A 15,729-nucleotide genomic window follows, 5' to 3' on the forward strand; every position below is an offset into this window, starting at 1 on the left:
ATTGCTATCAGTAATCAGCAAAGTAAAAAGCCTAAATATTAAATTGAGTAAAACAGCAGTGAACTTTCAATTGATACAGCACAGAAGAAAATGGATATGTTTCCATGTTTGCTAGGTGGAACAGCTTTTGTATTACTATCAGGAATGGACACATTTATTTTAGAGCAGTATCAGGGTATGTACTGTACTGTATTATTATTATTATTATTATTATTATTATTATTATTATTATTATTATTATTATTGTTGTTATTATTATTATTATTGTTATTATTATTGTAGTTTTAGTCCTCTACAGCAAATACAAAAACACCCATTCCCATCTCTTTACAATAAAAAGAAAAAGACAGACAAATAAACCATCAGGGTATTTGTCAAATGAACACCTGAACTGTGTGCTGTAGATTGATATTTTAACCCTCAGTAATCAGCAAAGACTGAGTTTTCCTTTTGAGCAGGGTTTGGATGTCTTGAGAATTTGAAGTGTACAAGAAGATGTGCATGTAAAGGAACAAGTTGATCTTAATCTTAAGCATAGAATTAACCTCTGGTTGTTATTGTAATGCAGTCAGGTACCACCCTGCACTATCCTCTCACTGACATATGTTGAGGGTTTGAGTGGGGAGCTGTGTCAGTGTGTTAACTTGTTAAGGAACAACTAAAGTTTAATTCCATGTTTGGCGAAAAACACAAATGTCGCCTACGGAGCACACAGAAGTTTTATAGATATGCATCTAGAACATCTGTAGACAAAAACTGGGTACTAAGTTTCCTACTACACTGTTACCCAGTTAGTCACTCTGTAATTTAATAAATTAAATATAAAAGGAAAAAAAAGTTGCAATATGCAGATTAGAATCAATTGAAGATGACAAATTATTAAGACATGAATTAAAAGATGGAAAAAAATGTTAATGTGATCATCACATTATATAGTTGCGTGAAAAATGTTTCAAAATCAGACTTAATGCTGTTTTAGTAAAATCCAGAGAGGGAAGAAAAGTTACTGAAGGCACATGTAAATTTGTATCTTTAGCTCAGCCCTGTGACACATTGAATTATAGAGTATGAGGTTGCACAGCATGCAATTTAGTGTCAAAGCCTCCACACTTTTGTATTTTAAATAGAATTAAAATGAACAATGTGAAACCAGATATTTAAACACATATACAACAAGATTACATTTTTGGATTCACAGCAAAAATACTATCAAAAACACATCGCATACTGTTTTATCTATCCTAAGGAGATCTATAATCCTACCCTCAATGTTTAGGATTTTAGGCTTTCTCTGCTGTTCATCATAAAAGCCTTTTAAATCGGAATTAAGTGGTATACATTTGACACTGCAATCCGGCATTGAAGCAGAAGATGTTCAGCGGCTCAAAAGTGTCACAAGTCCTTTTGAGAATTGTATTTTCATCATCTGGAGTTTCATGGATATGCATCTTAATCTTTTGCACAATGAAAATTAAAAATAAAATAACTGTCTGTGACTTTTAACACCCTTTTCCTAAATGGGTGAGCTATTCAAATGTACAGTTATTATTATGTTACTCAATGAAGTTACTTCTTATCCAACAATTCTGAATAAACTGTTTTCTATCTGTTTCACATTTGATACATGCAGTAGTAAATTAAACAGAACTGACAGTGCTTATATTGCTACTTGTGGGAGAGGGCAAACCAACAGCCTTCTCCAAATCTGCATTACTGTAGAAGAAGAAGGTATTTTTTTCCTTTAATTTCCAATTTGAATTTCATTTTTAAAAATACCGTATTTTATATACTGTACAATTTAGCAAACCTGATAAATGAACAATATGTTATAGTTCTCTAAATACTGGAAAAAACAATATTTATTTTTTCCACAACAATTTTGGCGTGATTTTATGTGCATTTTCTAGAAGTAACAATATAAGTGTAAATGAACTTATTTTGTATTTAAGAAACAACAGAAAATGCTTTTTGCATTGCTTGCTTTTTTATTTATATGGCTTTTTAGATACAATACTGTTGATGTGGAAAGTTTTCTTGTCTTGCTTACATTGCTGATCTGATCTTTTGACACAAAGTATCAAGTCATCTTCTCTGCCTTTGGAGCCCCTCAAAATTAAAATAAAAAGTCACGTAGCATGGATGCATTGAAATCAATGAGGTGGATGCAGAACTGCAGGGAAAAGTCCTTTCAACGTCCAGTTTAGCCAGACAGGATGTGCTTCACAAAAGAGGCATAGTTGATACAGCCATTGGCATCTTCCTGGCCAGCCATGAGTCGGTCCACCTCGTCTTCTGTCATCCTCTCTCCCAGGGTGGCCAGCACGTGGCGCAGCTCAGCACCCATGATGGTACCATTGCCTTCCTTGTCGAAGACACGCAGGCCCTCCACAAAGTCTTCAAAGTTGCCCTTGTCCTTGGAGCGGGAGATATGCTGCAGCATGGGGAGGAAGGTCTCAAAATCCAGCATTTTGTTGTGCATCTCCTCTGGACGAGGTTTGCCTAGAACTTTGAGGACATCAGCATTGGTGGGGTTCTGTCCCAGCGCGCGCATGACATCCCCACACTGGGCGTAGGAGATCTTCATCTCCCCAGTGGGGGTCCTGTCGAACAGCGTGAAAGCCTCCTTAAATTCTTCAATCTGGTCTGGGGTGTACTCGATGGTGATGCTCTTGGGGTCAAAGTCAGGCTCTTTCGGTAGCTCGGGCTCGGGTTCTGGAGGAGGAGCAGGCTTGGCCACTTCCTTCTTTGGCTCTGGCTTTTTGGGCTCTGGTTTCTTTGTCTCCAGCTTTTTGGGAGCCATGGTGCTGGATTCTCAGGAGTTGGACAAAGGGGTCAGCCGAGAGAAGAAATCAGCGAGGCACAGATGCCAAACTCTTTTCCAAAAGCTTTTATACCTTCTCCTCCTGTGTCTAGAGAAGGGGAGGGGGGCATTTCAACTAAATGAAGCTCTATGACTTACTATAAAAGGAAGAAACTTGAAATAGACCTGTCTGCCACTCACTCCACAATTCCCCATTGTTATCAGCTGCTGTCACCTAGTTGTCAAGGCCCCCTGGATACCATTAACAGCTTGAATGCAAGCTAAATGATCTTCACTTTTTATTTCAAAGAGATATAAGAGACAACTTCAAAGAGAAAAAAAGAAAGTCATCTATGAACCATGGGCATCACATTAATTTTTAGGGTCTTTGAAAAACAAATTTTCATTTTTTTCTCATACTGTTCTGCTATTTCTTCCTATATAGCAGCAGAGTGATTTTTCAAAGCTTTCTGCTTCATATAAAAAATGAAAAAGAAAACAATTGTGATAAAGTTAAGCTAAAAATACGTCAAAATGTCATGCAGATTTGCAAAAGAGAAATGACACACTTTATTTCTATGAAAATCTTTATTCTCATTGAGCACATTCTTCATTTACTATGAAGATGTTATTATGAAGACTTTTACTTTATTATAAAGTACACAGTAGATAGTTAACATACACATTTATATGCATGCAATGCAGGTAATGTATACTTTAGAAAATGCATTTTGAAAGTGTCAATGCATATTTTAATTCTTATTATTTCATAAGCAATTTATTTGCTACCAATTTGAGTAGCACATTGTTTTAATGAAATGCTAAACCAAATAGCTTTGCAAACCATGTAATGGTACTGGTTTTAAGCTGTGAATTGGTCAGAGTTTTCAGGGTCTTTGTAGAGCAGACTAACAGCTGAACAATCTAAAAGGGCTAAATAAAGAAACATCTGCAAAGATACAGATTAAGCTTTTGCTCTGCTTTACTTTCTGTCCAGACTCTTTATTATAGTGACTCATTCAGGGAGAGGACATTATCTGTTCTTGTTTGAAATGTGTAAAACTTTTTCAGCATTTCTACAGTATGTGCTTAAGTTTACTAAAACTACATAGAACTGTCTCAAAGGCTATCCATTATTAGTTTAATTACATCTATGATGGTAACTAAATGTATGCAATTAAATAGATATATAAATATACCCATGATGCTATTAAATCAATGAAATTGGATAACACGTGCACAAAGAATATTGGAAACAAAAGAATATTGTTCATCTCTCAGGATCATCGGGTGGGACAGGGCTGCAGCCTGAGTCCAACTCTGTTAAATACGTATATCAATGAATTACCAGATTTAACTAATTAAAGTCTCCAGGTTCTGGCATCATGCTACATGACAGACAGAGATCAAATCCCTGCTCTATTCTGGTTATCTGGTCCAGAACAGGGTCTTCAGCAGAGCCTGGCACTGCTGGAGTGCTACTGTCAGACCTGGGCACTGACAGACAGTCTGAAAAGACCAGAGTGATGTATTTTCAGAACAAAGACAAATCTCAGGGAAACAAGTACCACTTCACACCGAACAACAAAACACAACAAGCTAAACATATTGTGGTCTGTAAATAAGTGAATGTGGGAGTTTTGACCTGGCAGGGAGGGCACTGAAGGAGAAAGCACACACTGATTTCTGCACCATAAGAGGGAGGGTTTAATATATTAACACTCTCATATAAATTTGGCTCTGAATTGTCTAATCTTCTATGGCAATGAATTGAGGGGTCCAGTTACAGACCAGATTACATCACATTATATTAAATGAGACAAACACATCACAGAAGTCACAAGTAATAGGTTTATTCCATGCTGAAAAAAAGAAGAAAGAGAACACAATGTTGTGTTCTCTTTCTTCTTTTTTTCAGCATGGAATAAACCTATTACTTGTTCCTTTGCAGCCTACGCATGCTGACGCAGCTACCCACCTGAACTACATCACAGAAGTCAATACATACTGTACAGAGTTCTGTAAAAACATTCTCCATTTGTAGGGAAATATGCCTTACAACTCACTTGGTTCATTGACATCAAACAGCATCAGGGCAGTACAACTAAAACAGCACAAAATCAAAAAAACATCCAAATCAAGGCATGATTTGGCCGAAACGTTGTGTTCTCTTTCTTCTTCTTTTTTTCAGCATGGAATAAACCTATTACTTGTTCCTTTGCAGCCTACGCATGCTGACGCAGCTACCCACCTGAACTACAAAGGCATAAACTGTACAACATTATCTCACCCAATGGGAAATATAAATATGCTACAGAACCCTAAAAAACTATACACACTAGTAGAGTATCTGACTACAGAGAATCTAAGAAGAAAGAGATCCTGATTAAGTATAGGCTCAATGACCACAAACTGGCCTTAGAAACTCACTGACACAAACAGACCTGGCTGCCCAGAGAGGACAGGTTGTGCTTTCACTGCCAGCAGAGAAAAGCAGAAATATGACAGGATTAGACAAACATTCCTCCCTAAAAAAACAAATCTTATCCCAGAATTCCCACACCCATCAGAATCAGAACAGCTTCCAAATCTACTGGGAGAGGAGGAGGAATCTCAATAGAGCTGGTGGCCCAGTATGTGATCCACTGTTACAGCCTGAGAAATTGTCTCACAATAATGTTATATGTGATGTCAACAATATGTCTTCACTGTAAATGTCTTAATTACTTCTTATTTGCCAACACTGTAATTTGTTGGTCATGCCAACAAACTCTTTGAATTTGAATTACTGTATGTCTTATTATCTTTTGAGTTGGACTGAAAAAGAAATGGACATACTGTAAGAACATAGTGTAGTGTTACATATGAATTAAGTCTGTTTTGGGACATTATTTTCTGTTTTCAATGAAAACAATCATGGCATTAATGTACTATGGTGCTAGAGAAAAATAGTTTTTTTTACTACTGTTGACACTTTATTGATTACTGAATGCGTAATTCACTTAATTTCAGGACAACTTTAGAATTCTGATCTGTCTCAGAATGCCTGCTGATTATGGGGCATGTGGGACCCCTATTGGTGTTAGATGTCTATCTACATAAACTTGAACAAGTTAATTTTATCTTTCCAAATACAGGTATACATGTAAGGTAATTTAATCACACAGTTGATTATAGACAGAAACCCATGGACACAACTTCACAGTTCTTTCAATTTTCTGGCATGTTAACACATAGATTCCTTTGGCTTCTTTGATTTCAAACAGATCTTTGAGTTAAGGCCATGAATCATCTGCACAGTTCTTTCCCTGTTTGATATGATAAACAAGCAGTGCTGTACGTTTTTCTTCTTTTTTCAAATGCATATCTGCATTTGCTAATTTGTTTTATTCGAACAATCAATATATTCAAAGGTTATTTGCAGATTTTTTGCATATGTGACCCAGAAGGATGCCAAAGTCAGGATGATAAAGGAATGGGGAGCAGAGATACTTCAGATACTTCTAATAAATGTAGTGGATTAAAATGACTATTTTTTAACAAACATTCATAAGTAAAGGTAGCCCCCAAATAAAGTGCTTCACCAAAGTATTGATCTCAGAAAACGGTACTTAAGTATTTCTACTTATTTCTTTACACCCCCACTTTTACCCCTATTAACTCAATTTCAAATACATCCTGCCATTGACTAACACTGTAATATCTAGGTTATTACAGCAACATCATCTAAATAATCCACCACTTAAATTGACTGAGTAGGACCATTGGGAATATACTGAATATAACCCACGTAAGAGAAAGAGTTCAATGTACTGTGGAGGAAATATAACATATCAGACAACAGAACAACCTTGTCGGATGCTGGTCTGTACTGGAAAATGAGAGATTATCCATGGCGACAGCTGAGACACATGTCTTTGTCCATCAGGCCTGCATAGAAAGATGCAGCATGCCTCCAGTTCACATCAGGCTCCCTTAGGCCCTGCCCAGTCTGAATTAACAGTTAATTTAACTCCATTCCAAAGAATAAACCTGTCAACCAATATAATACGATCATTACTATTATTATTATTATTAATAATAATAATAATAATAATAATAATAATAATAATGTTATTATCAATAATATTTTCATAATCAATATCATCCTCATCATAATAAATGTCGGCTACTCCCTAATATACAGCACAAAAGTGTCCCTGCTATTTTGGTTTCTTAGCACAAAGATATCTATGAAGCACCTAAGCAGAAGTGATCTCTACATACTGTATACTGCACTCTCCCAAAGATAAATCAATTGAACTTCAACTATGAATTGTGTTCAGGGTTTCAGTAACTTACCAGTAATGTGAGTAAGTGCAGTACAAGACAAGTATTGTGTACCATACAAGTTAAGAACATACGAGCTATACTTACACACTACCAATATCACCAAAATAGACCCAGACAAAAGAGTTTCAGTGCAGCCAGTTTCCATTTCTAAGCTACTCTGAGTGGGTGATAAAGAGCAGCCTTTTCTGCAGCTGAACTAAAATAGATCCTTAAAAGAAAATCAATATGCTTTAATCCGTTAAGTTCCAATACAAGAACCCTTTCCTTGTATTGTTGTCATGAAGAAGAACTGCACCAATATACTTGGATGTAATGTAGTACTCTCCCTGTGAAAGTTGCTATTACTGATACTGTTAGTCCTATTAAATACTTTATAGAAGTTTTAAGGACAATAATTGTATCAGGTTATACGACACATAACAGGTAAATATGTGAATTTTAAAATGGATAATTTATTTGAGTCACCCTTGTATTTCACCAAAGCAGTTACACATTTGCTTAATGTGTAAAATAGATTTAGTATGTAATGGCCCATCTGCGTACAGCTAAGAAATTGCAACCTAATATACTGTACATTTCTAGTACACAGTCTACTTAATTACTAAATTAAAATCTAGTAATATTTATATGCATGATACTTTCCAAGTACCATCATTCTCATATCCGCCATATGCATCATTCTAATTAAAGTGCCTTACACATACAGTATAATTCCTTACAAAAGTGTTCATACCCATCTATGATGTCCCCTTTTGTGAAATTACAATATGATACATATGCAATTTTTATACTTAAACTTGTGTTCAAAGCTCAGATGCTCACATTAAACACTTGCCTTCTGTTGTGCTTGTCCATTTCTATTTTGATTTTCATTTCATTTTCTGTTCGGAAGATTTGTGCGCATTTTCTCAGATTACATGGAAAATAGTTTTCAAATCTTCCCATAATTTCTTAGAAGGATTAAAGTCAGGAGTTTGATCCTGAGGAATCTTCTGGTATCTGGACTCTGATTGCATAAGTACTGACCCAAAATTAGAAAAGCATTCAAATCTCCATGATGCTGACAGAAGGAGTATGGATGCTTTTAAAAAAGCCAATATACAGTACTGTAGCATCACTGTAACAGGTTTATTGTACACAATCAGCACTATTGTGCAAATAGTGATATTTATTAATGATTACAGTCTCCGTACATGACTTCTTCAATTAAGTAATCTCCAATATTGCAGTTCTGACCCTTTTAAAATAGTTCTTTAGACATTTGTTCTTTAGACAACAAGGCAAATCTAACACACAGTACACATTTTCAATTTTAATGTACAAGAAAGGACATGTGCTGCTTTTAGATCTCCTCTCCTGGTTTCTGTCTGAGCTACAGTAAATGTTATTATGACCATTACTGATATGCAACTGATGTGAGCGTTAGAAAGTAAAAATTGCTTTTCAACCCCGACATCTTGTACTTGTGGTAACATGGCCCCAGTCTTTTGTTTCAATTATCGCTAGTGTTTGCTTTACTTTTCTGTTTTTTTTTTTTATTCTGAGTGAAACTGTTTGGGGCTATAAATAAAAACAGCACCATTACATTAGAAACAAATTCAAATAACTTCACTTTAAATAATAAATCACTTAATATGAGTTACTTTTCTTTGCTTTGAATCTTTAAAGTCTTCTGAGAGAGTATTTTGGAGTCTTACTCTGATCATCTGGAGGTCTGTGTATCTGAAATACTGGCTAGACAACTCAAGAAGCAATGAGTTAAATACTGTAGTTTCTTTGAATTTGTCCCTTCTTTATCTGGTAGTTGAACACCTTGTGTGTGGTTTGATTCTCTTTGTGTGTGGTTTGATGCACCAGTCTTTTTTGTCGATTGTGACTCGCATTCTAGTGTGAATATTTAAAAAAAACGGCAAATACATAACTGAGCAAAAATGATGTTTTTGTACTTTATAAATTAGTTTTATTGAATAACATTCACAACCAATCTCAAACTTAGTTACACAATTATATACATATACAATATAGAAAAAGAGATTATTGGAGGTTTAAACACCTTTAATTTCTTGTGGTCATTAAAGATTGCTGGAAGTTTTTTTTTGCTTTCAGAACATTCATGAAGGCAACCTTGACCCATTCTAGGGGGGTCAATGTAACTGGAATCAGTTATTCCAAATGCATTACATTTTTTTCTTTGTTTTTTAAGAACCTTATTTTTTACACATGGTGTGGACTGTTTTTAAAGACCTACAGGGTTCACAGGAGATGAGATCGGTGACCTATCTTCAGAGTCGGGCATGAATGTGTGTAGTTGTGTTTGTTTATGCCTGTTAGCTACAGTAAGTGTCTCTATATACAGTTTCTGGGGGTTAAAGGCTATATAAGGAGGAGCAAAAATAATTTTTAATATCCCGCAGGTTTGTTAATAACAATTCAGAAAGGCACAGTTATTTACCATTACTGTCAAAAAATGCATTTGGTACAATATAAATGTTCCTAAGATTTGTTTTATCTATTTCACTGCAGGAGTGATGCACTCACCTGCCTGATAAGTTAATTTCCCAGAGTCCTGCTTTTTTAATTAATAAAGTCTATCCTATTGAAGACTGAGAGAGGGTGAATGGGATAGACATATGTTGAGCCTGATTTAAAACTCTACTATTCCCATGACAGTACTTCACATATTTGTGAAGTTAATAAACTATGATGCGGGCTTTAGCTCTAAAAATTTAATCTCTTGGTTACTTTTTGCATTGCGCGTATACAGATCAATTTATCATCTGAGATTACAGCGGTCTCAGTGTGTCTTTTTAAAATCATGTTATCTATTACCTTCTGCTCAAGAGATCATACCAACCTCCTTAAATATTTTAGATAAGGATGGAGAAGTTGTTTGAAATGCAAACTGGCTTTCGCCCTCCTCTCCCTTACTTTGATGGCACACATGAGCATTTCAGTAGCACAACTTAACTTGTTTGAATACTAAGGAAATACCAAAAATTCATGGTTATACACAGAGCTGTGGCAGTTTTACCCACAACATTTACAATTATGCAAGAAGTTGGCAGGCAGGCATTTCTATGCATATGTGTATCAATTGCTGAAGCCCAAGAAGATAATGGCTCAGGCTGTCAAAGCTTACATTATGCAGACTAATTCCCAGAGATATTAGTTTTGATAGCATCTGTGAATCTCTGGATGTTTCAATATTTATTTTAATTATTTCAGCTGTTAATGTCAAATTAATAATTAAATGAGACCATTTATTATGCTGGGGTGTTATCTTCACCCTGGAGGTATTAAGAAAAAATCCTTGGTTAAAGCAGCCCTAATGCAGCCTTTTGGTATATTCAGATGGCTCTCTTCCAAAATCCAGTGTGCTTTTATACAGCTCCCGTGATGAGGATGAGAACTTGCAAAGCATCAGCATTAAATTCATTAAAACACATTTTAGTTCAAGGACCATTCCTGCCACTATTAGCAGAATATTTGGAAGTCTGCATAGCTACAGTACATGGACAACTAATTATCATTACTGATGGAAACTTGTGCAAAGAATATAAATCTCATCATAGTTAACAACATTATCAAAAAATAACAAAATAAACAATCACGTGTGAGACACAAAATGTGGGAAAACAATCAGGAAAATGCAAAGTAGTGGGATATATTAGCAGCAGTATTTCTTATGCTTAAGGGAGTATTTCAGATGAATTAATCAATTAACCGGTTTTAATTTGATTATTTTTATACGTGCCAAAAAAATGGATATATTTTGATATTGTCAACGAATTCTAATAAGAAAAAGAGATTCCAAAACCCCAAGACAGAAATCTCCCTTTTGAAAGTAATAGCACTTAAAGTTATAGGCGGGTTTGGGAATCATTTCAATGGTTTTACAAAAATACACCATCCTTGATTCAATCAAAAGTATCAAAACAAAAAAGCAAAACAGGCTTTTAAAGGGCTCCCCTCATGTGCAACCTTTCTAATGTTTCTTTGTTTCTAACATGCAATTTGGGGGTAAGAATGCATTCTCTCTCTGAATGGAAGATGTAATGACACTGTAAAAAAATAAACCTTTTCAAATTTGTAGCTGCAGTATTTTTTTGCTTCCCAGCCCTTGTAAAAACATCCTGTAAATTTTAGGTTCTGTGTCGTTCTACGGCTTTTAATGGCGGTGCATTTCTCCTACAACCAATCTCATAAAATGAAATCCCATTTAATTAATATGGAAATCATTAGACAGAGCACCTTAAAGTTTATTTGTTCCATTAATCTACAGCTACCTAATCTTCAAGCATAAAATATCAGTATAAAATGTTCAACTCAGATTATACATTACAAATGTTGTTTTTTACATACATTCATTAAGTGAGTTAAAATCTCCACAAGCTTGGTACCTACACTGCTTGCCACAACACAATCAAAGCTTCTTATGAATAATTTCTATATAAAAAACTAAGCCAGATGATTTAAACACAATTGATAACATTGTGCCATTGTTTCACCATAAGTATTATGACCTACACAGATTGTTTAATAGGAAACAGAGACTATAGTAAAGGAAACCACACTACTGTCTTTATGAATATAATATGAAAATTCTAATGTTGCATTATAATCTAATGCCAATTTATTTTGTGAAAAGATTAAGAATTCCTAAGACCATTATTGGGAATTACTGTACTTGTACTGAAGAGGGGCAGCATGGTTGCCTTGCTGTGCTGGGGACCTGGTTCAATTTTGTGCCTGGGTGCTGTTCTCTCTTTGTTTGTATGTTCTCTCTTTGTTTGCATGGGTTTCCTCCAGGTGCTCTAGTTTCCTCCCACAGTCCAAAGACATAATTGTGTGTGTCTGTGTGTGCCCCAAGATGGACTGGGATCCCATCCAGGTTGTATCCTGCCTTGTACCTGTTGCTTGCCAGGATTGGCTCCTGCCCCCCCATGACCCTATATTGGATAGAACAATTAGAAAACAGAAAAATGGATGGATAGTACTGAAAAATATGTCATATTCCTTCTTCCTTATACTTACAAAGACACTTTTACTGTACATATTTGTAAGGATACTTATTGTAAGGATTAATGAATAGGTTTTACATTTTTCATTCATCCTGCAGTTTGGCAGATGTAGGCTGTTTAATGTTTGAAAGTGTGCTGATTGAATCATATATATATATAAATTACTGACTAGTGAATCCAGATATGAAAACAAAATATAGCAATACTGAAGGAAGACACAAGGGAGAGCAGAAAATGTACAGTATATGAAAGCATTTTGAAAAGAAAGCTCAACTGAAACTACGACCTAAAATGACAAAATGCGGTTAAAGTCTCTCCAAACTGTCTCTGCCACCAAGACAATACACAGGAATAACTGCCTACAGCTGAACCCTTTTAGCTGCATGTGCCAATTCCAAGGTTGGTCTGACAGAGAGCTCTTAAGCCCTGAGATAAGTCAGGAATGAAGCTGGTGGTCTGTCTGGGCTTTTCTTACACTCTCTGAATGGTAGGGAGCAGCTGCAGCATTTGTCATGATCTGGGGAAATGTAAACAGTTCTGGCTTCAGGGCTGACATTTCAGTGTAGTGATAAAGGAGTCAGGATCTAATAAAAGACTGGCAGGCTGGCTGCATTCCTGAGATGGTACAGGGAGTGACTCAGGCGTGGTGCTGTCCAGCTTTCTCCACGTTTGTGTTCCCTTAAACGGTCAACAGATGATCTTCTCAAGCACTATCTGTCAGTCTTTCTAGGCCTTTCAGATTTAGCCTGAAGTTATATAGATGAATTATTTTTCAGTTGAAAAATCTGTCTATTAATCTGTTTCAGGAAAACAGGTAGTGTGCACCGACTAGCAAGGCAGAAAAACATTTTTCCTGTACATGTTGTTCTTTTCTAAGAAAAAATAAGGGCACTTTGTATGAAGATGAGTTTTGGTAGCTTCAAGTAAAAACTTAATGTCAGATTTACCGACAATGTTTGGTTGATAGGTATTAAGAAGTTTATTTAATATATAGCACTATTGCTTTTGCACTCAGCGTTTATGTTTATTAAAGAAACAGCAACAAATCATTATTCACTGTGGCATTTTCTTCAACAAATTCCAAAGAACAAAAAAATCCTCATGAAGTGCAACATTCAATCCAAGAAGCTGTTGTAACAGACAAATTAGTGTTGGATCCCTAGATGAAGTTTAAACAACTGAGTTTATTGCATGCAAGGAACAATAAGACCAAAGTATTGTTTGGAATATAGGTACAAAATATCAAGTTTATATAGCAAACTTCAGCTGTTCTGATGCAAATTGTTACCATGGTAATGGGGGGTCACCTGTGTTTGGACATTCCCAAGACCTTGACCACGACTAATAGTCGGTTTTATCTTTCCTTAGTTAGGGGGTCTCTAGCTTGCACTTGGAATTTCTTATCAGTTAACTCCCATCCCTGCCATAACTCAAAGGTGCTTAAGCATGGAATGTCTTGTGCCACAAGAAATCTTTGTGCAGAAAGAAATCAGTTAAACACTTTTTTACATCTTATATCTTTCTTCAAAGCCAAGGTATAATTAATAGCCTTTAATACACTTTGCACACCAAAGTCTGATTCCATTAGAGATAAGGTTTACACCAGATATTGATTTGTTTACCAGTTTACATTTCTGACAATGTGATTTTATAAAACCTTTTGCCAGTGATTGAATATTACCCTAAACTGGAAGAAAAAGTAAGAAAAGTAAGAAAAATATCAGCAACACAAGTACAGTGATAACTGTAATACTCCTATTTGTCAGTGGTATGACAACTTACATTTCTTTATTTCACTTTCAGAAGAAACGTACACACCAAACCAGGTCAAGTCAAATGTTCAGACACTTTCATTTTTTCTGAATACGTATAAATGGACAGGCAGAGTACTGTACACTGCTTTTGAATTTAGACACACTAAGTATAAAATAACAAAATAATCATTTCCAACATTTTCCACTGACTCCTTGAATAATGAGAGTCCAGATTAGTAATAGTTCGATGGTACTGGTAAAGGAGTAGCAGATTATCCTTTACACAGTACTGTATACAGTCTTTATACAGTTCCGTTATAAAGTACTGTAGCTTTCGCGCTTGTAGACAAAAATACTTTAAGCTGATTGAACCCAATAAAAAGAAAAAACTATGGAGTCTCTTCATTTACTATTTGTTCTTAACACATTCCTTTGCCATTGAACCACACACTCATCAACAAAAAACAAAAAGGTTATTGATTACAGAATAAATAAAGGTGTCTTTTTATAGAGCCTTCCAATCAATTAGATAAAGAAAATAATAAATGGTCACTTGAGTTTGACACTCAAGTAAGATGAAAGAATTGAATAGATAATATATATATATATGTGTGTTGGAATTGAAATACGTTTGTGTTAAAAGTGTACTGTATGTATTCCTCCGAGGTAACAACTACGGTACAATTGTAAGCATATTCTAATTAGCAAAACAGCTCCAGTAGAAGAACCAGATAAACCAGTGTGCTCTCCATTTTAATTTTTTTTTTACTTTGCTTCTTATGTTTTTTTTTTAAATAAAAATACAATGATAATAAAAAATAAAGTTGTCAGTCATCACAAAACATCAAGTATTACGGATATACTCTAAGTTAATATAAGGTCTGCTACATATCATTCCTTTCCATTTGGACAAAGGATATACTGTAGTTCTGGGGAGAAACGACAGGCTGGAGAAAAAATAAACTTCAAAAACAAAAAATCATTATTAGGCAGTGCACAAAATCCACCTCTCCCAATATCTCTAAAGCCCTCCTTCTGGAGTCTTAACTGATGGGTAATTTGTCCATTTTCCATTTGAGAAATCTCTGAAACAATAACAATCCAGTTTTCTTTGGATGTGGGGATCTCTTTGTAGCCATTTATGTGTTATACAGTATTGTAGCTTTCTTGCTTGCCGCCAAAAATACTTTTAGCGAGTATCTATCTCTTTCTTCAACCCTGTCAGGCAGATTACCCACATACAGGACTGAACAAGGTTCTGGAATTTCTAAATATAATATATCTTGAATCAAAGGCCACAATTCTTCAAAATAAGAATGAAATCTCAGACACTGCCCACACACGGTATATTGGAATGTACAGTACTGCTTCTCGATAACTACCATCTCTCCAACATGGTTGTGGCAAACCAAGCTGAGAAAATGTTATAATCAGTTTATAAAGAATCAAGTTAAGTTCTTCCAGCAAAACTCCCGCCAATTGTTGGAATTTGTGGAACTACATTGTGTTTTCCACATATTCTCCCATTCCTTGCTAGTGATGGCCATGCTCAATTCTTATTCCCATTTTGTTTCCTAATATAATCTCTCATTTCATTTCTATACATTTTAAGTTCTATATTGGCAAAGTCTAAGTTTTAAGTATAGCATACAGCAGGTTTTTGAGAATTCTCCACATCAGTTCACTTACATTGTTTACCCTGAATGTAAGTCTTCTAAAATGTACCATAAATGTACAGCAAAAAAAGATCATGCCAAAGCTACATTTAATGCAATAAAAACTAATGTAATGCCATCATTCTAACATTAATAAGAAACCGCTG

At 35.3% G+C, this 15,729-nt stretch overlaps 1 protein-coding gene across 1 annotated transcript; it reads right to left on the reverse strand.

The window, feature by feature from the left end:
• Positions 1-1,965: 1,965 nt before the first annotated feature.
• On the reverse strand, positions 1,966-2,870 carry cmlc1 (cardiac myosin light chain-1). The gene has a single exon (XM_069183386.1). It carries the CDS (start codon positions 2,798-2,800, stop codon positions 2,201-2,203), a length of 600 nt encoding a protein of 199 aa, XP_069039487.1. The 5' UTR covers positions 2,801-2,870; the 3' UTR covers positions 1,966-2,200.
• Between the last annotated feature and the right edge of the window lie 12,859 nt (positions 2,871-15,729).

The sequence above is a fragment of the Lepisosteus oculatus genome, chromosome 24 (genome assembly GCF_040954835.1).
Source record: "Lepisosteus oculatus isolate fLepOcu1 chromosome 24, fLepOcu1.hap2, whole genome shotgun sequence".
Lineage (NCBI taxonomy): Eukaryota > Metazoa > Chordata > Actinopteri > Semionotiformes > Lepisosteidae > Lepisosteus > Lepisosteus oculatus.